This window comes from Carcharhinus amblyrhynchos, chromosome 31, assembly GCF_965287045.1.
Source record: "Carcharhinus amblyrhynchos chromosome 31, sCarAmb.v2.hapA, whole genome shotgun sequence".
Taxonomy (NCBI): Eukaryota; Metazoa; Chordata; class Chondrichthyes; order Carcharhiniformes; family Carcharhinidae; genus Carcharhinus; species Carcharhinus amblyrhynchos.
The window spans coordinates 19274604-19299586 of NC_137354.1; the positions used below are offsets into that span (position 1 = coordinate 19274604).

Below are 24983 nucleotides of genomic sequence, written 5' to 3' on the forward strand. Positions count from 1 at the left end.
GGTTTGTATGGTGTGAGGTATAGCATTCAGATGAGAGGCAAGAAAGTGGACACAACTGCAACCTTGGAGCAGGGCAGGGCTGTATCGTCAGAGACTTTGAAGGTGGTGTTGAACTCTAATAAGCCTGATTCCTTCCAGGCTGGAGATATTTGCAACACTTCGGTCCGCTGTTTGGAAGTCAGTGAAGGTAGTTCTGTACTCAATGTGAACTAACTACACTTCATTTCTTCTTGCCAGAGACTACCTAAAGGGGGGGCATGGACAAGTTGGGCCGAAAAGCCTGTTTCCATGCTGTAAACCTCTATGACTCTATAAATATCCTACAGCTGAGCACTAGGTTTCATAATGTTGTCATACCAGACTCAAGGTTCTAAAGCATTAAATCTAATTGTGACAGGAATTGATTCCTTTCATTTAAAAATAACCCAAGTACATGGAGCAAGTAGGTGGAGCAAGTACGTGGCTTTGTTAGAATTGCAGGCTTCTCCCAAGCATGTAGACTTGCAGGCACCCCCATGTTGACTTTACCCTCTACTGGGACCAGAAGGGATTCCCTCAATGTCCAGCTGGTGCGTGTGACCACAGGCCGCAAATAATTCTGGTCAATACCAGCCTCTTGGCACCAGTCATGAGGCCTTCATTCTGCTGTGCTAATTGCACTTGTGCCATCACGGCGAACCAAAGGGGGATGACAGGGGATGGGGGCGGGGGCGTGGAATGATTGACTGCTTGGGCACTGTGGGGAGAGGGAGAGGTTGGGAAAGTGTGTCATGACTTCTGAGAGAGGACAGCAGATTAACCAGGGTTATGGGGAGAGAGCGGGAAAGTGGAACTGATCCACTTCAGATCAGCCATGATCTTATTGAATGGCAGGGCAGGCTCGAAGGGCTAGATGGCCTACTCCTGCTCCTGTTTCTTATGTTCTTATGCCTCCAAGTAACCTGTGGGAGGACAGGTTGTTGGACTTAAAAATCTCTTTGGACATTGTAATCCGCGATGAGAGCAGCTGGAGCTTTCACTGGTGCATTTAGAGGGTGGTTACTATCTGTGCTGCAATGGAAGTTGCATCATCAGCCAACAAGAACCTGCATTATGGTCAGATCCAAATGTGTGCCAATGGAATTGGCCGCCTTTCCCTGGTGGAACGGATGTGCTCCAAACACTGAGCTAAGCCCAGTGCCAAATTGGTTCTGGGCTCCTTTGTGTTTCCTGACATCAATCACAAGCGTTCTGGCTGACTTCTCCAAGCACCAAGGATTTTATTGCACACACCCATCGATCTTCTTCTGTAAGCAGGTCCAACAAAGTTCTCATGGTTGTAGCAGAACGCGTGTGCAATCTCATCCTTCAATGAGCTGGCACCAGTGTCCATTGACCCTACTCTGGCAGACTACTCAACAATGCAGACAACTCGACTCAATCTCCTGAAATAGGCGCAGTTTCAATTTTTGCGCTGGTGGCTGGGAATGTATAATTGAGTGATGGTTCTGGCTCTTCAGCATCTCCACTGTCTTCTAGGTGTCCCTCCACTGCCTGGTCAGGTTGTGCCTCTTGGGTTATCCAAAATGAAAATGGTACTAGGGTAAGGCTGTGGTGTGGGAAGCAGAAAGGTGCATGCTTAAACATTGTGTAGCAAACGAGGGAGAAGTGAGGGGACAGAAGGTTGGCTGGGCCTGAGGGTATCATCATCTTCAATGGTTTTTAGTGCTGGCTGTGACCTTAGCAACGGATGTCATAACAATTGTCAGTACCATCTCTTCCATGATGGTTAGGACCTGGAAGTGTGCCTATCCCTCTGTGGTTCCATCCTCCGCTTCTGGCTGTGTGCCACGTTGCCCTGTAAAAGGGAGGGAAGCATGCTAGCAGGTATTGTGCAAGTAATCTCCTGATGTAGCTGTTTTAAGTGCACAGTTGGCAGTATGTTCAAAGTTGTTAGATGTGTGTGCAAGACTTCATGTGAGTGTGTGACCTCATAAAGGTTTATAACATCATGAGGGGCAATGTGAGATAAGGTGAAAAGCCCAAAGTCTTTTCCCCAGAGTTAGGGGAGTCCAAAACTAGAGGGCGTAGGTTTATGGTAAGAGGGGAAAGATTTAAAAGGGACTGGAGGGGCAATTATTCAGCAATTATTCAAATAAGTTGATGTGCTGCCCACATTCACTGATCTGGCATCTGAAGATGCATTCACCAACCTTGATCAGCTGTGTGAGGTCATTGAACTTCTTGTGGCCTTGTATCTAGAGATTGACAACTGGCATTAATCCTTCCTTCTGAGCATGTGTCTAAGGGTAGGGGAAGATGTTGTGGTATCGGCGCTGGACTAGTAATCCAGAGACCCAGGGTAATGCTTTAGAGACCTGGGTTTGAATCCTATTACAGCAGATGATGAAATACAAATTCAATAAAACTCTGAGCATGCGTCCGGAATGCCTCCTGGCCCCCCTGGGTACGGGATATCACAATCCAACTCTACCACCCAGGCCTCCTGTGCAGTGCATGAAAGACTTGGAACCCGCGCTCTCCCATATCCCATTTCCCAGGTCAGTTGCATTTCCTGGACAAGCTGCCAGCTCCGGCTCCGGACACAATGTACTTCTCAGTTAACACGTGCTGGTTAGGTTTAACAGCAGCAAATTACAAAGCTGCGTCCTCATGCTAATGCACACAGCCAATGAACAGCAGTTAGTGCTGGCTGTACACAGCAATTATTCAAATAAGTTGATGTGCTGCCCACATTCACTGAACAAGCATTGTTTAATCATCTATCACAATCCCTGTATCCACTTTTGGGGCCCATCCAATGGAGCTTTGACCTGCATTAGTAATGTTAACAGCCTCAGTCAGAATTAAGATGGTATTGATAAATAAGTAACATTAGTAGGTCTCATCCTAAACGAAAGCAGAAAATGCCAGAAAATCACAGCAAGTCTGGCAGCATCTGTGGAGAGAGAATAGAGTCAACATTCTGAATCTGGATGATCCTTCATCCCCATTCTATCTGTATCAATAGTAAAATTGAGACATATTTCAGGTACATTTTTAAGTTGCGTATAAATATTCAGGGCAGCATGGTGGCACTGCTGCCTTATAGCACCAGGAACCTGCATTCGATTACCAGCTTGGGTCGCTGTCTGTGTGGAGTCTGCATGTTCTCCCCGTTTCTGCATGGGTTTCCTCCGGATGCTCCTATTTCCTCCCACACTCCCAAGATGTGCAGGTTAGGTGGATTGGCCATGCTAAGTTGCCCCTTAGTGTCCAAAGATGTACAGGTTAGGTGGATTGACCATACTAAATTGCCCCTTATTGTCCAAAGATGTGCAGATTAGGTGGGTTGGCCATGCTAAATTGCCCCTTATTGTCCAAAGATATGCAGGTTAGGCAGATTGGCCATGCTAAATTGCCCCATTCAAAAATGTGTCATTTAGGTGGATTAACCATGGTAAATGTGCAGGGGCTTTGGGGTAATGTTTGGGCCTCGGTAAGATGCTCTTTCGGAGAGTCAGTGCAGACTTGATGGGAGGTGTATGGACTTTGCTAATTTTCAACAGGGTTCCAAAATTATTTAAATCCATTTTGAAAATCACAGCAGTGTGATTCATACTTTCTACCCCAGGATAAATATGTCATGTACAAGGAGAGGTACATAATCTGAAGGATCATTTCCTCCCCACTACTTTACTGAAAGTTGAAAGTAATGCAAACCAGCAGCAAAATTCAAGCAGACCCCACGACAGTCACCACAATCCCTGCAGAAAAACTCTTCATCTGACTGACCTAATTCAGACACTGTATTGCAGATATACCCCCTCGCCAAGATAATGCGTGTCAGCAAAGGCATAACCTATGTGGCAGCAAGACTGAGATACATAGGAGTATGGCACAGATCTTTAACATGAGAACAAGAAGCTACACATGACATTTTACAGACATTCCTCGATCAAGTAGTGTGCAGTCATCCAGCTATGCACAGTGAAGGCGAGAAAGTGTTTGATTAAGATATGCATCTCAGTTTATTTAATTTTATGCAGCTCATGCAAATCTAACTTTTCAGGAAATTAGGCACACGGGGAGGATTGTTAGTAAAGATGAATAAAGCCACTGCTCAAAGCAAATCTTAATTTCATCTATTTGTATTGAATATAGTACCAAGGCAGCACAGTGGCTAGCACTGTTCCCTCACAGTACCAGGAACACAGGTTCGATTTCCGGCTTGGGTAACTGTCTGAGCTGAGTCTGTACATTCTCCCTGTGTCTGTGTGGGTTTCCAGGCGCTCCGGTTTCCTCCCACAGTTCGAAAGACGTGCTGGTTAGGTGCATTGGCCCTGCTAAATTCTCCCTCTATGTACCTGATCAGGTGCTGGAGCGTGGTGACTTGGGGATTTTCACAGTAACTTCATTGCAGTGTTAATGTAAGCCTTCTAGTGACTAATGAAAAAAGTTTAATTTTAACTTTGTCCCTCACTAACTCGCACTCTGATAAATGATTCTGATTGCTGCTTCAATGGATTTATTCATTCCATAGACAGAAGATCAGAATATTTCACCATATCCTGTCAATCCTGTCTAACAATCATAAGCTGGAATAAAAAAAATTATATTCAAACAGTTATAGAAAAATGGTACAATAGCTCTTAATTACATGCAGCGCTATACAATTTGCAAGCACTACTTTAGGTTACAACATAAATAATAGGCTGTTCAGCAGTAACATATGAACAATGTAAGCAAAGAAATTGGAAACTAAAAGCAATGATAAACAAGAATAAAATGCACAACTTTAAATGTCTTTCATTGCCACCACTTGATTCTGGGGATGAAGAGGTTGACGTACGAGGGTTTGGGCTTTCTCTTGCTGGAGCTTCGAAGGATGAGAGGGGATCTGATCAAGGTATATAAAATTTTAAAAGGGATTGATAAAGTAAATGTGGACCAAATGTTTCCCCTTGTGAGGCAGTCTAGAACAAGAGGGCGCAGATATAGGTTGAGAGGCGGTAGATTTAAAACTGAGCTGAGGAGGAACTATTTCTTGGAAAGGGTGGTGAATTTGTGGAACTCACTGCCCCAAAGCGCGGGGGGAGTCTGAATCGTTGAACGGTTTCAAGAAGGAGATAGATATATGTCTGATTAAAAAAAGGGATAAGGGGATTCGGGCAACAGATTGGGGGGTGGATTTGAGATCAAGGGGAGAACAGCCATGATCTGCTTGAATGGTGGATCAGGCGTGAAGGGCTGAATTTGCCTACTTCTGCTCCTAATTCCTATGTTCACTGGTTGAATACAATGGTTTGTTACATTAAAGGTTCCGGCTTTGGACAATCATGTGTCAATTTTCTAATCCAATAAAATATCAGGAGCCACCATATTCATTCAGAGTTGACGAGATAAAACATGAGAAACGAAACGCTGAACTGAATGGGAACGCAACCAAGTCTGCAATCTGTTGCACAAAATAACTGCCAGGGGGAGAGCGAGACAGACATAGACATTGTGCAGGCAACAACCTCGCTGCTAACAAGCAAAGCTCGGGTATTTCTGACAGCTGTAATTTATTCAGGGAGAATGCCACTTGGAAACTTTAAGTACAGTAATATACGTATATAAAAGGGTAAAAACACCAGACTGGGAATGGAAGGGACGTTGAAACATGCTGTACCAAACAAAGGAGTACTTAGGAATGAGAAAATACGGAATCTGTAAGCTTCAAAACTGGGCAGTTCAAAAAATAGCACATAAAGATATATCTCTTCATGTTAGTTTTTTTTAAATGTCATTGACATTTGGCATATACAGGCTTTTATTTGTATTAAATTTGAATTCTACAAGTGTATTCTCAAGAGGTTACCTTTACAGATTTTGAGGTCAGACTGCACACACTGCAGTACTGCACATACCTGATCGAGAACAATACAGTACCTTGCATACCTGCAGGACCAAAATCTTGCCTGGTAAGGAATATGGCATGATCATGGTGCTCTGTGTGCCCAGGGTCGGAGCGCTGTTGAGTGTGAGCCCAGCGGCAAACTTGTTCTAAACTTCGAGACGGATTCCCACGCTCTATTAAGGTGATAGACTGTAAAACGAAGAAAGTTTGGCCAACAACTTTTTAAATAAGATAGCTAGCTCCACATTGCTCCAAACAAAATTCTGTTTTTTTTTTCCATGAGTCTGCTCGTTAGGAGAATTGTATTTAATTCTCATTGTAAAACTGTCACTGCAATTTTCTCTTTAAACTGGCATTTTCCAGGGGACATTTCCTCTGGCTATCCTGCTTAACTGCCAAGCTCCATATGTTTATTCACTTGGGATTTTGGATAACAATGAGGAGTGAATTGGGGGGGAGGCATGGCGGCACAATGGTTAGCAATGCAGCCTCAGAGCACCAGAGTCCCAGGTTCAATTCCGGCCTTGGGTGACTGTGTGGAGTTTGCATGCTCTCCTTGTGTCTGTGTGGGTTTACTCCGGGTGCTCCGGTTTCCTCCCACAGTCCAAAGATGTGTGGATTGGGCAGATTGGCCATGCTAAATTGTCCCTTAGTGCCCAAAGATGTGCAGATTAGGTGAATTGATTACGCTAAATTACCCGTTATTGTCAAAGATGTGTGGGTTACAGGGATTGACTATGCTAAATTGCCCGAGTGTCCAAAGATGTGCAGGTTAGGTGGGGTGGCCATGGTAAATTGCCCCTTAGAGTCCAAAGATGAATAGGTTAGGGGGATTGACCATGCTAAATTGCAACTTATTTTCAAATAAGTGTAGGTTAAGTAAATTGGCCATGGTGGGGTTCCAAGGAGGGAGTGGGTAAGATGCTCTTTTGGAGAGCCGGTGCAAACTCAATAGGCTGAATGGCATCCTTCTGCTCTGTAAGGTTTCTATGAAATCCTGGCCAGAGCTATTGAGGCCAAGTGCAGCAACTCCAAATGCTGGCCTTCTGGTGACCAGCAAGTCAGTACTTGCCTAAAACACTCTCGTCTATTTGGCTTAGCGCTGAATCACAAAATGCACTTCAGTAGTCAAAATCGTTGACACCCCATTTAGTTCATTATCTGCAATTTTATTTCTAATATTCTTTAAACTGTTAGTGCCACTGATTTGTCACAGTAAGGGAAATAATAATCCATGTTCAAATAGTGAGAATGTTCCACAGTTAGAAGCAAAGCCATCTGAGTATTCTGCAGAACCTTTCCTCTTTTATATGAATTAATGCGCGGCACAGTAACACAGTGGTTAGCATTGCTGCTTCACAGCCCCAGGGACCTGGGTTCGATTCCCACTTGGGTCACTGTCTGTGTGGCGTCTGCACATTCTCTCTGTGTCTGCGTGGGTTCCTCCGGTTTTCTCCCACAGTCCAAAGATGTACGGGTTAGGTTGATTGGCCATGCTAAAATTGCCCCTTAGTGTCCTGAGATGCATAGGTTAGAGGGATTAGCAGATAAAATATGTAGGGATATGGGGATAGGGCCTGGGTGGGATTGTGGTTGGTGCAGACTCGATGGGCCGAATGGCCTCTTTCTGTACTGTAGGGTTTCTATGATTCTACGAACTACTTGCTGACTTTAATTCTGAGTTAGCTGAATGGCTGGTTCGTGCTGCAGAGCAACGCCAACAGCCTGGGTTCAGTTCCACACTGGCTGCGGTTAGAATGTAAGAACGAGGAGCAGGAATAGGTCATCTGGCCCCTCGAGCCTGCTCAGTCATTCAATATGATTATGGCTGATCTTTTTGTGGACTCAGCTCCACTTACATGCCTGCTCACCATAACCCTTAATTCCTTTACTGCTTAAAAATTTATCTATTTTTGCCTTAAAAACATTCAATGAGGTAGCCTCAACTGCTTCACTGGGGAGGGAATTCCACAGATTCACAACCCTTTGGGTGAAGAAGTTCCTCCTCAACTCAGGCCTAAATCTACTCCCCCTTATTTTGAGGTCATGCCCTCTAGTTCTGGTTTTACCTGCCAGTGGAAACAACTTCCCTATTTCTATCTTACCTGTTCCCTTCATAATCTTATATGTTTCTATAAGATCTCTCCTCATTCTTTTGAATTCCAATCAGTATAGCCCCAGTCTATTCAGTCTCTCCTCATAAGCCAACCCTCTCAACTCCAGAATCAACCTAGTGAATCTCCTCTGCACCCCCTCCAGTGCCAGTTTATCCTTTCTCAAGTAAGGAGACCAAAACTGTACACAGTACTCCAGGTGTGGCCTCACCAGCACCTTATACAGCTGCAGCATAATCTCGCTATTTTTAAACTCCATCCCCCTAGCAATGAAGGACAAAATTCCACTGGCTTTCTTAATTACCTGCTGCACTTGCAAACTTGTGGTTCTTGCGCAAGGGTACCCAGGACCCTCTGCACACCAGCATGCTGCAATTTCTTATCATTTAAATAATAGCCCATTTTGCCTCAATCCTACCAAATCCTCAATTCCTACCAAAATGGATGACCTCACATTTGTCAACATTGTACTCCATCTGCTAGACCCTCCCCCACTCACTTCAACTAATAATATCCCTTTGCAGACATTCAGCGTCCTCTGTACACTTTGCTCTGCCACCTACCTTAGTGTCATCTGAGAACTACACTTGATCCCCAACTCCACACCATCTATGTAAATCGTAAACAATTGCGGTCCCAAAACTGATTCCTGAGGCACACCACTAAACACTGATCGCCAACCAGAAAAACACCCGTTTACCCCCACTCTTTGCTTTCTGTTAGTTAAGCAATCCTCGATCCATGCTAATACGTTACCCATAATACCGTGCACCTTTATCTTATGCAGCAGCCTTTGGTACGGCACCTTGTCAAATGTACTCTGGAAATCCAGGTACACCACATCACAGAGGCCCTACCTTCCCAACCTCACCCCTCACCTGAGGTGTGCTGATCCTCAGGTTAAATCACCAGCAGTCAGCTCTCTGTCTCTCTCTCTCTCGAAAAAAGAAGAGGAGGGCAGCTTTTGTACTAACAAACTTATAAACATGAAACTTCTTTGGGGCGGCACGGTAGCACTGCTGCTTCACAGCTCCAGGGCTCTGGGTTCGATTCCCGGCTTGGGTCACTGTCTGTGTGGAGTTTGCACATTCTCCTCGTGTCTGTGTGGATTTCCTCCAGGTGCTCCAGCTTGTTCCCACACTCCAAAAAAGTGTGCGTTCGGTTGATTGGCCATGCTAAAATTGCCCCTTAGAGTCCTGAGATGTGTAGTTTAGAGAGATTAATGGGTAAATATGTAGCGATATCGCGATAGGGCCTGGGTGGGATTGTGGTCGGTGCATGCTCGTTGGGCCACATGGCTTCTTTCTGCACTGTAGGGATTCTATGAACTCTTGGGCACGACCTTAATGGCCGATCATACCACGCTCTCGCTGCTGTGAGATAGGAGAATTTGGCGCCAAATCTCCATTTACTTCAGCAGGATGGGAAAATCCTGCCTGTGTGAGGTTCCCCACGCGTTCTCCCCATGTCTGTGTGGGTTTCCTCTGGGTGCTCCAGTTTCCTCCCTACGGTCTGAAAGACATACTGGTTAAGTGCATTGGCCGTGCTCAATTCTCCCTCAGTGTACCCACACAGGGGCTGGAGTGTGGCCACTAGGGAATTTTCACAGTAACTTCATTACAGTGTTAATTTAAGTCTACCATAAGATTCTGGCCCTTAAGGAATTTTCCCTTATCTGGATAATTTTTGAAGAAACTAATATATGCCATGGAGTGTGGGTTCACACCCACATCCCCCCACTATCGTACCCAGTGGGCTGACTATCACACAGACTGATGTGGGTATGCTGGCGTTGCACTGGCGTAAACACAGTAAAAAGTCTGACAACACCAGGTTTTAGTCCAACCGATTTATTTGATAATAGACTCACAAGCTTTCGGGTTAGTCCCTTCGTCAGGTGAATGGAGAGTTCTGGCCTCAGACAGAGCATATAAAGCACAGACAGTTTAGAGATTACTGATTAGAATGCGAATCCTTACACCTAACCTGCTGTTCAAGACCTGAAGTGGCTGACAATGTGAGTGGAAGGAGCACTGATCACAGGTTAAAGAGATGTGTATTGTCTCCAGACAGTACAGTAAGTGAGGTTTTGCAAAACCAGGCAAGTCACGGGGGTTACAGATAGTGCGACATGAACCCAAGATCCCTGTTAAGGCTGTCCTCATGTGTGCGGAACTTGGCTATCAGTCTCTGTTCAGCGACTCTGCGCTGTCGTGTGTCGTGAAGGCTGCCTTGGAGAATGCTTACCTGAAGGTCAGAGGCTGAATGCCCGTGACCACTGAAGTGTTCGCCAACAGGAAGGGAACAGTTTTCCCTGGTGATTGTCGAGCGATGTTCATTCATCCGTTGTCATAGCGTCTGCATGGTCTCCCCAATGTACCATGCTTCGGTCCGTTGTCGTAGCGTCTGCATGGTCTCCCCAATGTACCATGCTTCGGTCCGTTGTCGTAGTGTCTGCATGGTCTCCCCAATGTACCATGCTTCGGTCCGTTGTCGTAGCATCTGCATGGTCTCCCCAATGTACCACGCTTCGGATGGTACACTGGGGAGACCATGCAGACGCTATGACAACGGATGAATGAACATCGCTCGACAATCACCAGGCAAGACTGTTCCCTTCCTGTTGGCGAACACTTCAGTGGTCATGGGCATTCAGCCTCTGACCTTCGGGTAAGCATTCTCCAAGGCGGCCTTCACGACACACGACAGCACAGAGTCGCTGAACAGAGACTGATAGCCAAGTTCTGCACACATGAGGACGGTCTCAACAGGGATCTTGGGTTCATGTCGCACTATCTGTAACCCCCGTGACTTGCCTGGTTTTGCAAAACCTCACTTACTGTACTGTCTGGAGACAATACACATCTCTGTAACCTGTGATCAGTGCTCCTTCCACTCACATTGTCAGCCACTTCAGGTCTTGAACAGCAGGTTAGGTGTAAGGATTCGCATTCTAATCAGTAATCTCTAAACTGTCTGTGCTTTATATGCTCTGTCTGAGGCCAGAACTCTCCATTCACCTGACGAAGGGACTAACCCGAAAGCTTGTGAGTCTATTATCAAATAAATCGGTTGGACTAAAACCTGGTGTTGTCAGACTTTTTACTGTGTCACACAGACTGACAGAGGTTAACAGCTGATGTTCAATGTAACAGTGGGTGATTGAGCCTTCATCAAACAAATACAACAATTAGCTATCCAGCATGCCTGTGAACCAGGAGACGCGATTACACACTGAACTATGATAGGGTTAACTTTTATTGCAATTTTTTAATACAGTTCAAATAATTTCCAATTAACAACCAAAGAAGAACGGTCCAATATTTCATAAATGCAAATTGATTAGTGTCATATGAGTAATCAACTCAGCCAACTGAACAAACAACAAGACCACTCCAAATATCGTGAATCAATAAAGCATTTCACTACTTGTTTATTTCACTCAGTTGTGTGAAAGGGACTGAGCACTGTCCCCGTTTCTGACAGATTAATTGTGTCTGCCTCTAGCACTGTACCAAGTACCATTTGTCACATCTGCACACAGCAGCTCATACACAGTGGCATTTTTGCTGTCGAGATGGCAACCACTGTTTGCTGTTCTTTTCTGCTTTGGCAGCTGGGTGATCTATAGGTGTAAAAGTGCTATAGATTTGTAAGAAGTATGTGTCAGGCAAACAAAAAAACATGATTTCCTCCTGCTCTGATGGACAAAAGTTATCTGCGGGCAATGCACAAACGGGTCTCCCACTTTATGACCTAATTAAATTGCCAAGAGGTCGAATTGAGGTATATAAGATGATAAAGGGGATTGACAAAGCAGACGGGGAGAGGATGTTTCCTCTTGCAGGGCAATCTCGAATGAGAGGTCATAGTTTTAGGATTAAGGGGGATCAGATTTAAAATAGAAATGAAGAGAAATTACTTGTCTAAAAACATGGTGAGTGTGTGGAATTGACTAGTGTTACAAGTAGGCTTACGTTAACACTGCAATGAAGTTACTGTGAAAATCCCCCTGTCGCCAGACTCTGGCACCTATTCAGCTACACTGAGGGAGAATTTAGCACGGCCAATGCACCTAACCAGCACATCTTTCGGACTGTAGGAAGAAACCAGAACACCCAGAGGAAATCCACGCAGACACGGGGAGAATGTGCAGACTCCGCACGGACAGTCACCCAAGCAGGAATTGAACCTGGGTTCCTGATGCTGTGAGGCAGCAGTGCTAATTATGGTGATGCCGGGACATTGAATAAATTTGAGGATATGAGACAGATTTTTAATTAGTAATGAGTTGAACAGCTACTGAGGATGGGCAGAAAAGTGGAGTTGAGGCCAAGATGATCGAGGTGCATTCTCCCCATGTCTGTATGGGTTTCCTCCGGGTGCTCCGGTTTCCTCCCACATCTGAAAGACGTGCTGTTAGGTGCACTGGCCATGCTAAATTCTCCCTCAGTGTACCCGAACAGGTGCCAGAGTGTGGTGACTCGGGAGATTTTCACAGTAACTTCACTGCAGTGTTAACGTAAGCCTACCTAAGACATTAATAGATAAACTTTAAACATTCTTACACACACACACAACACAACAGAGCAGGATTAGAGAAACTGGAAATGAAAGTGAGGGAAAAAAAATATTTTTGATGACTACAAAATTCAAAGTATGCAGGCACCAAATATTCTGATGCCCCCAAAAACAAAATGTCTCAAACCCACTATCCTACGACACATTGCTTTCTAACCCCATTGAGACTCAAAATATATCATCAAATAATGGATAGGTCCATTCTCTGAACCACATGCCCTGGGAACTGGTTGAGATTCACAGTATCCCTGCAGTTCAGAGGAGGCCATTCGGCCCATCAAGTTTACAACAATTCTCTAACAGGGAATCTTACCCAGGTCCATTCTCTGCCCTATCCCTGTAACCCCACACATTTACCACGGCTAATCAATCTAAACTGTACACCTTTGGACACTAATGGGCAATTCAGTATGGCCAATCCACATAATCTACATATTTTTGGAACCTAAGGAGCAATTTAGCAGTGCCAATCCACCTAACCTGCACATCTTTCAGACTGTGGGAGGAAACTGGAGTACTGGGGGGAAAACCCACGCAGACACAGGGAGAACGTGCAGACTCCGCACAGATAGTGTGACTACTCTAACTTCCTGGAGGACTCAGCTGAGCAAATTGAAATACTTGTTTTATTGCTCAAAACGGGATTGTCATCATCAAGTCTCACCCTCAGGACTCAGTGGGGCTATGGGTACATCGCAAGCCCTGTTTCCAATTGTAGGTTTCTTAGCTAGTGATTCTTCAAGATGACAGCCAAAAAGAATTTCATATTTGATTAATTGCCTTTCTTCACCTAGTTATTAGCAACCACTGAACACTGCAAAATTCACATCAAAATCTTTTTTTATGAAGGCACTGAAGATTGGCATTCCTCCAGTGTACACACATTTCAGTGCTGGGAATCACAGTGCAGCTCTCCACTCTCTTCATCTGATGGAGCTGAAGGTTCGAAAAAATAGTTAGAACTTAAATTGTTGCAATTTTTCAGATCTGAAGTCTCCTCGACGAATATCTTTCTGCATATTTCAAAGATGATGAAGGTATCAAAAAGTAAATCAGCCTTGGCTGACTTTCTGTGTAGAGTTTGTACATTCTCCACGTCTGTGAGGGTTTCCTCCGGGTACTTCTGTTTCCTCCCACACTCAAAACATGTGCAGGTTAGGTGGATTGGCCATGCTAAATTGTCACTTCGTGTCCTTAGATGTGTAGGGGGGTGGGAGGGCGGGGTTTAGTGGCATAGTTTGGAGTTATGGATGTTGAGTGGGAGATGGGTCTGGGTAAGATACTGTCAGTGAGTCAGTGTAGTTTTGAGGGCTGAATGGCCTCTTCTGCACTGTAGGAATTCTATCATAATCCTGTTATTACAATGTTTTGAATCCCCTTGGTTACGAAAGCAAGGTTCTATAAGGTGGTTATGTTTTAGGCTGTCTCTTTCCATTCAAATTAAAATGATGTTATGATAAGGCACGTGTCACATCCTGCTGGCTTGGCTCAGCAATAGACCAGGTGGTAATTGACATGGAGACGGGGGTGCAGATGGTAGGTAAATAACCTATGCGCTATATTTCACCTTATACACTATGTGGCAGTTGTTTGACCTTGTACAGACTTACAGCCACCCAAACTGATTGAAAAACCGTGGATGCAAAGAGAGAGACAATAGTGCAGTCACTCTGGTCTGTAGAAGAAAAGGCTGCTTTTTCTGATAGCTACCAGACAGAATGCTGGGAAGAACTTGTATCATGTTCCAGTATATTATGGGCTTTCAATACGTCACACTTTAAAAAATAAACAAAAGGCTGCAAAAGGTGACTGCTCTTGGACACCTAACTTCTTTTGTGGATTGAAACCTTTCCCAAGAGGGAGCAAAAGGAACCATCCATAATGTTGTTAAATCAATACCTTTTCATTGAAACTACAGAGAACCTACAGTGCAGAAGGAGGCCATTCAGCCCGTTAAGTCTGTACTGACAATAATCCCACCCAGATATCCCCATCAACCCACATATTTACCCTGCTAATCCCTCTAACCTATGCATCCCGGGACACTAAGGGGCAATTCAGCACGGACAATCAACCTAACCCGCACATCTTTGGAGTGAGGAAACCCATGCAGACATGGGGAAAATGTGCAAACTACGCACAGACAGTGACCCAAGCCAGGAATCAAATCCGTTTCCCTGGAGCTGTGAGGCAGCGCTAACCATTCTGCCACCCCTGAAATTGATTCTAAATCCAGTTGAATGGATCATTCAAACACAAGGACACTGGTTGTCTCAAACTTTCACAGTGTCAAAGAACAATAGAAGATGTGTAACCAACACACCACTCTTTATTTGTAAAATGGAATTTGAACTTGTGGAAGCAGCGTGATGAGGAAGCCACATTTTGTGGTCTGTTTTAAACCGGCAGATGCTGCTTACGAGCTGAATGTTCCATCAACAGCCATTGAACCAGCAGCAAGTTTGGGATGGCACAGTGTCACAGTGGTTAGCACTGCTGCTTCACAGCGCCAGGGACATGGGTTCAATTCCAGCCTTGGGTGACTGCGTGGAGTTTGTACATTCTGCCCGTGTCTGCATGGGTTTCCTCCGGGTGCTCAGTTTCCTCCCACACTCCAAAGTTTTGGGGAAGTGATGGCGTGATAATATTGTCTCTGGACTAGCAATCCAGAGACCCAGGGCAAAATCTAGGGACCCGGTTCAAATCCCACTATGGCAGTTGGCGAAATTTGAATTCAATAAAATTCAGTAAAATTAAACTCAATAAAAAAAAATCTGGAATTAATAGTGACCATAAAACCATTGTCAATTCTCATAAAAACCCATCTTGTTTACTGATGTTCTCTAGGCAAAGAAATTTGTCACCCTTACCCAGTCTGGCCTACATGTAACTCCAGGCCCACAGTAATGTGGTTGACTCTTAAATGCTCTCTGAATGGAAGGTAGTTAGGGATGAGCAATAAATGCTGGCACAGCCAGCAACGTCCACATCCCATAAATAAATAAGAAAAAGTTATCAAAGCAGTCAAGTTAATAACAGTAAACTTGAAAGTAGGAGAATACTGCTACCAGTGGCTCCACCTCCCAATACCCCCACACCCTCACCAACCAGTTCCAACTTCAAGTTCACCTGAGAACAAACTTTTAGAAATTTGACAATTAACCTCGCAGCTTTCTGAGAATCTTTCACTTAAACAGACTCACTTCAATGTTTAAAGAACCATCTTCATCTACGAAACTTTAAGCCTGCCACAAAAGAGACTGAGATAATTATAAGTTTCAATTGTATTACTTCATCATCATCTGTGTCTAAACTTGTGTATGTGAGAGTAGCGATGAGATGCCATGTTTTAAATGCCGGTACAATTGTGTGATAATAAATAACCTCTCATTCAAAATTCACAAGAAGCTTGCTGCTGAAAATTATTTAATTCAAATTCTCATTTTGAGGGTAGAACAAACACTAAACAAATAGACTGATCACAGGCAATGAAAGAAAACAAATTCTCTCTGTGACACTTGCCCAACGGTCAAAGAGAAGGAACCCGCAGGAGTGTGGCGACTAAACTTTAAAGTTTATTTATTAGTGTCACAAGTTGGCCTACATTAACACTGCAATGAAGTTACTGTGAAAATCCCTAGTTGCCACGCTCTGGCGCTTGTTCTGATACACTGAGGGAGAATTTAGCATGGCCAATGCACCTAATCAGTAGGTCTTTCTGACAGTAGGAGGAAACCGGAGCACCCGAAGGAAGCCCTCGCAGATACGGGGAGAACATGCAGATTCCACACAGACAGTAACCCAAGCCAGGAATTGAATCCAGGCCCCTGGTGTTGTGAGCCAGCAGTGGTAACCACTGTGCAACATTACATCCACATTCATTCTTTAGGTACATCAGTCTCTTCCAAATGAGCATCAAGATAAGAAAGCCCTGTCTGCAGCTACTGAGAAGTGAAAGATACGACTGTGTAGTTTTGATACTGAATTTCCTGGGCAGCGGTACTCTTTCCAGTCTTCATGTATGAGGATTTTAAAGTAAATACAAATGAGGTGACATGACGTTACGCCGCACACACTTGCATCGTTGTCACATTTCATTTTGGCATTCTGCAATTTTGAAGTCAAGTGGAAAAACTAATCCCTATGTGCTAAAACTCTGGTTAGAATAGAAACCACTTGTCCAGCAATTAAACATAGCAGCCAGATCAGTACGGCAAACAGGGACACTCAAAGGTATGCACACTGAAGTGCAGAAAGCTTAAATTCCTCGACCTGTATGGAATTACCACGAGAGATGTGGGCCAGGCACTTCATAACTGTGTCTGATTATCCTTCCACTTGGTTCTAAATCATATGAATTGCTTTAGTTCAAGAATCTGATTTTCTTTAAATGGTACACAATACGTTATTGCAAGACAACTGTTGAATCAGTTTGCAGCTTGATAAATTAAAAACTGGTCTATACACTTTAAATAAATACGGTGGCATGGTGGCACAGTGGTTAGCATGGCTACCTCACAGCGCCAAGGTCCCAGGTTCAATTTCAGCCTTGGGTGAGTATCTGTGTGCAGTATCTCCCCGTGCCTGCGTGGGTTTCCTCCGGGTTCTCCGCTTTCCTCCCACATTCTAAAGATGTGCAGGTTAGATGGATTGGCCATGCTAAATTACCTCTTAGTGTCCAAAGATGTGCAGGTTAGATGGATTGGCTGTGTTAAATTGCCTCTTTATGTCCAAAGATGACTAGGTTAGATGGATTGGCCATGCTAAACTGCCCCTTCGCATCCCAAGATGTATAAGTTAATGGGATAAATGCATGGAGTTACAGGGATAAGGTGGGTGGGTGGTCTGGGTAAGATACTCTGTCGGAGAGACAGTGCAGCCTCGACAGGTCAAATGGTCTTTTTCTGCATTGTCAGGGTTCTATGAAACCAAATGAAGTCAACACAACTTAGGTTCTAAGAATAAGGTATCTATTAAAATATTTATCAATTACTCCAACGTAAAGGCTTGGGCTAGAAAGTATATTCCTCTTTACATTAGTCTCATTGTTCAATATTGGTGTATTAATCACCAGTTGCAAATCGAAATATCTGGTGAATAAATATAATAGTTGTGCATTCATAATCGGTGCAGTCTCGATGGATCAAATGGCCTCCTTCTGCACCCTGGGGATTTTATATGTATTCAACGATCAGTGAAATATTTCACCTCACAACTACCACATGGATTGATACACACTAAGTATAAAAGGTAAACAGTTTGAGAATTAAATTATTTTGGGGAATATGAAATACATGCGTTATATTCGTGCTTACAGAAGTCATGGCCAGCTAGACTGTCAGCAAGGATGTGGCCACTGAACAGCTAGATGATCAAGTTCTTAATAGAATGACAAACTAGAGTCCTGATGACCACGAGTAAATCAATGCAAGAATGAGTGTGAGGAGGACAGAGTTTTGGTGCATGAGATGGGAAAGAGGGGCTATTGTGAGATTCAGTACATTTTATTTGAGCTTAATTTTACACTATGCAAAACTCACACTTTAACAGCTAACCAGCACTGGACAAATTTCGTCAAGCTTCAGTACCCTGATATTCAGGAAAGAATATCATAAATCCTGCTCGCTGGTTCGAAAATTGAAACTAAGAGGTGATAAGGAAATTAAGATACCATGCATGTATTTGAAGACTGAAAAACAAGCTATGTTGGAGAATTGCCTGAACTTGATAAAGACTGTTTCAACAAAAGGGGTAACACAGTGGCACGCACTGCTGCCTCACAACTCCAGGGACCAAGGTTCTATTCCGGCCTCGGGTCACTGTCTGAGTGGAGTTTGCACGTTCTCCCCGTGTCTGCGTGGGTTTCCCCCAGGTGCTCCAGGTTCCTCCTACGGTCCAAAGATGTGTAGGTTAGATGGACTGGCCATAGTAAATTGCCCCTAGTGTCAGGGGGATTAGCAGGGTAAAACAATGGGGTTATAGGAATAGGGCCCGGGTGGGATTGTGGTCGGTGCTGACTCGATGGGCTGAGTGGCCTCCTGTAGGGATTCTATGAATAGTTGTTTCACTGCAAACACTACTAATCATTTTATTGCATTTAATGGTTTTGTAGTTTTTTTAAAAAAGATAAATCTATTTATATCCAAGAATCATAGGCTAATAAACCCCCTAGTACAAGCAGGTACGTGTATTTGAAGAATGCTGATTTTTGACTTGAGGATCAATGGTAGGGCATTTCATAGGATATAAAGAACTGAAACGTTATGCTGTTTAGCTTGGTGTCCATCTCTCTTGTAGTATTTACGTCCAGCAACTTAAGTGTGTCATTGCTGGAAAATGCTATGTTGAGTATCTAGTGTTAGTGCAAACCACTCCAAGACTGTTTTCACCACAAACACATACAGAGTAGAACTTGGCTAATTCTACAGAGCACTTTGGATTCAAAACGTCATATAAGAACATAAGAATTAGGAGCTGGAGTAGGCCATTTGGCCCCTCAAGCCTGCTTTGCTATTCAGTAAGATCTTGGCTGATCTTTTCATGGACTCAGCTCCACTTACTGACCCAGTCACCATAACGCTTAATTCCTTTACTGTTAAAAAATCAGTCTATCTTTGCCTTAAAAACATTCAAAGAGGTATCCTTAACTGCTTTACTGGGCAGGGAGTTCCACAGATTCACAACCCTCCAGGCAAAGAAGTTTCTCCTCAACTCAGTCCTAAATCTACTCCCCCTTATTCTGAGGCCATGCCCCCTAGTTTTGCTTTTACCAACTTCACTGCTTCTATCTTACCTATTCCCTTCATAATCTTCTATGTCTCTATAAGATCTCCCCTCATTCTTCTGAATTCCAATCAGTATAGCCCCAGTCTACTCAGTGTCTCCTCATAAGCCAACATTCTCAACTCCACAATCAACCTGGTCAATCTCCTCTGTACCCCCTCCAGTGCCTGTATATCCTTTCTCAAGTAAGGAGACCAAAATTGAACACAGTATTGTAGGTGTGGTCTCACCAGCACCTTACACAGCTGCAAAATAATCTCGCTGTTTTTAAACTCCGTCCCTCTAGCAATGAGGGACAAAATTCCTTTTGCTCTCTTAATTACTTGCTGCACCTGCAAACTAAGTTTTTGTGATTCATGCACAAGGACACCCAGGTCCCTCCGCACAGCAGCATACTGCAATTTTTTACCATTTAAATAATAGTCCATTTTGGGAGGAAGGGGGATGGCGATGACACTTTCACTCTGACACCAAGAGTATAACTCAAGCTCTCAAGCTGTTTCTTCCCCGCTGCCATCAGACTTTTGAATGGACCTGCCTCACACTAAATTGATCCTTCTCTACACCCTAACTATTACTGTAACACAACATTCTGCACTCTCTCCTTTCCTTCTCTATGAGTGGTATTCTTTTACAGCATGAAAAAAAAATACTTTCCACTGTCTACTAATACATGTGACAATAATAAATCAAATCAAATTAAAATCAAAGTGTCTACATGGATTTCTTTCGGTGCTCCAGTTTCCCCCCAGTCTGAAGATGTGCAGGTTAGGTGGTTTGGCAATGCTAAATTGCCCCTTAGTGTCCAAAGATGTGTAGACCTGATGGATTAGCCATAGCAAATGTCTGGGGTTATGGGGAAAGGGCAAGGGCAGTGGGCCTGGGTAGCACACTCTGTCAGAGAGTCGGTGCAGACTGAATGGGCCAAATGGCCTTTTCTGCACAGTAGGGATTCTATGTTTCCATTCCATGATGATATTGTGGATGTAGGAGATCTGAAATAAAAGTAGAAAATGCTGAAAAAAACTCAGTAGGGCTGGCCCTACTTGCCAATGAGAGAGCAGATGGGCTTTTTATGACAGTCAATAATAGCTTCAAGGTCACCATTACTGAGACTAGCTTTTAATACCAGACATTTTTTAAAAAATCAATTGAATTTGAATCCCACCAGCTGCCTCGGATCTCAGTGACATTACCACCACCTCTCCAATTTATTCCTTAGGTACATCAAGATGACATTGAAGTAGTGTGAAAGATGAAGGAGGAAGTATTTGTTCGCAGAGCTACACAAATATTTTTAATCCCACTGACATGTTGCAACCATGAAAACTAGAAACATGCCCCTGCCCCCATCTCCCCATAAAATCTGTATTTGGCCTTTACAGGATGTTGCAGTGGTTTAAAATTCTGTAACATAATCTCTGGTGAGAGATGATACTGAAAACAATTTTAGGCCACAATCTAAATGTGGGCTATAGACAGCCCCAAGCAAATGCCAAAGAAAACACAGCTCACTAGTCACATAGCTTCGTGCTCAATGACTTTGCATGCAGCAACCAGAGCCAGCAGTGTTACTGCTTTGAGACTGAACTGACTCAATGGCACATGATGATGGAATACACATACACGTGTGGAGAACAGGATTAAGGTCATATGATGGTATCAAGTGTCTGACAAAACGTTTCTGCTAAGCCTCTAGACTGGGGAAGGTGGAGGGGGTGTGTTCCGTTCTAGAGAGTTTTGGCAAGCTACAAAGGCAGTAAGAGTTCGGCTGGTGTTTACGATGGTCTGACAATCTTGCCTTTTCTCAATTCTTTTATAGGAGCTTCTGAAAGTAAAGTGATTGTCCTGGAACTGGAAATCAAATCTCTGCCGGGGATGGGGGCAGTGGGGGGAAATTATTTTTATTAATTTGTGGGATGCAGGCGTCAGTGGCTGGTCAGCATTTATTGTCCATCCCTAATTGCCCTTGTTCAGAGGACAGCTGAGAGTCAACCACATGGCTGTGGCTCTGGAGCCAGACCAGGTAAGAACGGCAGATTTCCTTCCCTGAAGAATGCAAGTGAACCAGATGGGTTTTTCCAGCAATCAACAATGGTTTCATCGTCATCAGTCGATTCTTACTTCCAGATACTTTTCATTGAATTCAAATTCCACTACTGTGGCAGGATCCGAACCCAGGTCTCCAGCTCTGAAGAAGGGTCACTCAGACTCGAAACATTGGCTCCACTCTCTCTCCACAGATGCTGTAAACCTACTGAATTTCTCCCACATTTTTTGTTTTTGTCCCCAGAACATTAGCTGAGTTTATTGATTAATAGTCTAATGATAATACCAGGAGGCTACGCCTCCCATGTCAATTGGATGTCAAGATAATGTCTACTCCTTAGTCCATGTTATCATCAATTAGCATCTACACCTTTTAGAACTGAGGTATTATCCAGAAGGGCTGAAGGATTGGGATCAGGTTAGATGAGATGCAAAAATCTGGAGGTCATTTGATGTTCAGTCTTGAAAATGCAAAAGTCAAGCTCTGCCTAACATGCACAAGGTTATCAGTTTTTCTATCACATTTTTTCTCAGGGGATTGTCATCTTCAGGAAGCATAGAGGAGAACATGCCCCTGCCTACATCAATGGGGACGAAGTGGAAATGGTCGAAAACTTCAAGTTTTTAGCTGTCCAAATCAGCGACAACCTGTCCTGGTTCTCTCTCTCCTCCTCCCCCCCCACCGCCTCCATCCCGAAGCTATAGTTGAAGAAAGCTCACCAATGCCTCTACTTTCTCAGAAGACTAAGAAATTTGGCATGTCAGCTACGACTCTCACCAGCTTTTACAAATGCACCATGGAAAGCATTCTATCTGGTTTTATCACAGCTTGTTATGGCTCCTGCTCTGCCCAAAATTGCAAGAAACTACAAAAGGTCATAAATGTAGCCCAATCCATCACACAAACCAGCCTCCCAGCCATCCATTGACTCCACCTACATTTTCTTGGCAAAGCAGCCTGCATAATCAACAACCCCACGCACCCTGAACATTCTCTCTTCCACTTTTTTCCATTGGGAAAAAGATACAAAAGTCTACGGTCAAGTACCAACAACAGCTTCTTCCCTGCTGCCACCAAACCTTTGAATGAGCCTATCTCGCTTTAAGTTGATCTTTCCCCACACCCTAGATATGACTGTAATACTACATTCTGCACTCTCTCCTTTTCTGTCACTTAGTCCAAGTCATCATCAGTAAGCACCTACACCTTTCAAAACTGAGGTATTATCCAGAAGGGCCAAAGGATTGGTGTCAGGTTGGATGGGGTGCAAAAAACTGGAGGTCATTTGATGTTCAGTCTTGAATAGCCACCAGGCAAGTTCGCCCTAACATGCACAAGATTGTCAGGTTTTCTATCACTTTTTCTCTCAAGATCAACACTCCATTGGAAGAGAGAAAAAGCCTGTCAAGCACGCAGTTCAAAGTGAGAATGGAAGGATTACAATGCTCACTACCTTGCTCAGTGCAGTCAGTTTATGTTAATGAATAGAATCAGATACTCTGGGTTCACCATTCTGAGTAATGAATGCCTCATTCTTTGAGAAGGTATCAATGTAGCAGAAAACTGAACTTCAGTTTTCCTTGAGCATGTCAAATGTCTACTGAATCAAAGTCAATACTCTAACTTGAATGTATGTCAATGAGCAGTGAACACAATGTGCACATTCAAACAATGTTGTGTCTGAAATTAACAGGAGAATTGCTACAAAAGCTCCAAGGACCACAAAATTCTAGTTCATAAATTTTGTTTCGCCTTATTGTTAGATAAATAATTCTGACAGAATGGTTTGGTTAGTGATGCACAGTCCAATTGTGGCACCCAACACATGAAGGACAATACTGAGAAAATCTGAATTAATTGAAATTTACAAGAGAAAATCCTTGACTCTCTAATTTTTTTTTAAATTCATCCATGGGATGTGGGCGTCGCTGGCTGGGGCAAAATGTATTGTCCATCCCTGAAGACGTTAAGAGTCAACCACACTGCTGCGTATCTGGGGTCACCAATAGGCCAGACTAGATAAGGATTGCAGATTTCCTTCCCTAAAGGACATTAATGAACCAGATGGGTTTTTACGACAATCGACATTGACTTCATGGTCATCAGTACATTCTTAATTCAAGATTTTTACAGATTTCAAATTTCACCATTTGCCACAGTGCGATTCAAACCCGGGTCCCCAGACCACTACCCACGGTACTCTGCATTACTAGTTCAGTGACAATACCACATTTGGGGCTTAAGATTAAAAATTGCCACACAGCGTGGGAATTGGATAAATCTAAATTGGGTAAATTTATATCTGCTGCAAGCAAAGAATTACCACAGATAGATGCTTCAAGTACAGACTGGACACCTCCCCTTTCAAAACTCCATCCATCTTAGTCCATATTCAAATGAAGTTTGCTTTGCAATCATTTTGTTTCTTATTTGCTCTGCTCCCCACGTCACACTCCATGCTCAGAACCAGATGGAGAATTTGTGGCTGTTCTCCAGGTGTCGGGCCAAGTTGTTCAATTGAAGTGTATGATATCTACCAAACAAAATGAACTCATCGCACAGGAAACCACATGGTTAGACCCACATCTCCTTCACTGGGGACACAGAATGGAAATCTGAACTACTTCTCAAGTGACAAATGTTTCACTGCATTGGAGTAGTTATCAGATGGGAAGATTAATCAAATCTGGACAAGTAAGATGGATATGAACGTGCTTCAAAATCATGGTATATAGATCATAGAAATCCTACCGTGCAGAAGAAGGCCATTCAGCCCATCGAACCTGCACCGACAACAATCCCACCCAGGCCATATCCCCGTAACCCCACGTATTTACCCTGCTAATCTCCCTGACACTAAAGGGCAATTTGACATGGCCAATCCATCCAATCTGCACCCCTTTCGGACTCGGGGTGGAAACTGGAGCACCAGGAGGAAACCCACGTGGACACCTGCAAAATGTGCAAACTCCACACAGTCACCCCTGGCTGGAATTGAACCTGGGTCTCAGGTGCTGTGAGGCAGCAGTGCTAACCACTGTGCCGCCCCAATAAGGTATGGGGAATGGTGTTCCATGGGGATCTGTAGTGGGGCTGCTCCTACTTAGTTGACACATGATCAGCAGATTTGCGGATGATTTGAAAATTGGTAGGGTGAAAAGCCAGGCAGAGATGGGGAGAATGTGCAAACTCTGCACAGACAGTGACCTGAGGCCGGAATTGAACCACTGTATCACCATCTTTCCGTGTAAGAGTTCAGTGAATTATCAAATAATTAAGCAAGTGAGTGGCAATTCTGAATTCTGGAAGACTGGTAATCAACATCTGCAGTCCTGGCTTACTGTCTTTTGTCCTTTAGGGAAGGAAATCTGCCATCCTTATCCAGTCTGGCCTACACGTAACTCCAGAGCCACAGCAATATGGTTGACTCTCAGCGACCTTCCAACGGTAACTAGGGATGGGCAATAAATGCTGGCCAGCCAGTAATGTCCGTATCCCAAGAATGAATTTAAAAAATGACTGGAATACTACATAAAGGTTGAATTCAGAAGTCTGCATTTAATTACAGCACTAA

At 43.8% G+C, this 24983-nt stretch overlaps 1 protein-coding gene across 2 annotated transcripts in view; it reads right to left on the reverse strand.

Annotated features, from left to right (window-relative positions):
• The window catches only part of adamts14 (ADAM metallopeptidase with thrombospondin type 1 motif, 14), a 172749-nt gene that overhangs the window by 48632 nt on the left and 99134 nt on the right, over positions 1–24983 (reverse strand). For both annotated transcript variants that reach the window (XM_080215609.1, XM_080215611.1), the window contains one exon: positions 5914–6070. In XM_080215609.1, the coding sequence (XP_080071735.1) occupies positions 5914–6070 (157 nt within the window). The remainder of the gene's footprint in view (positions 1–5913; positions 6071–24983) is intronic.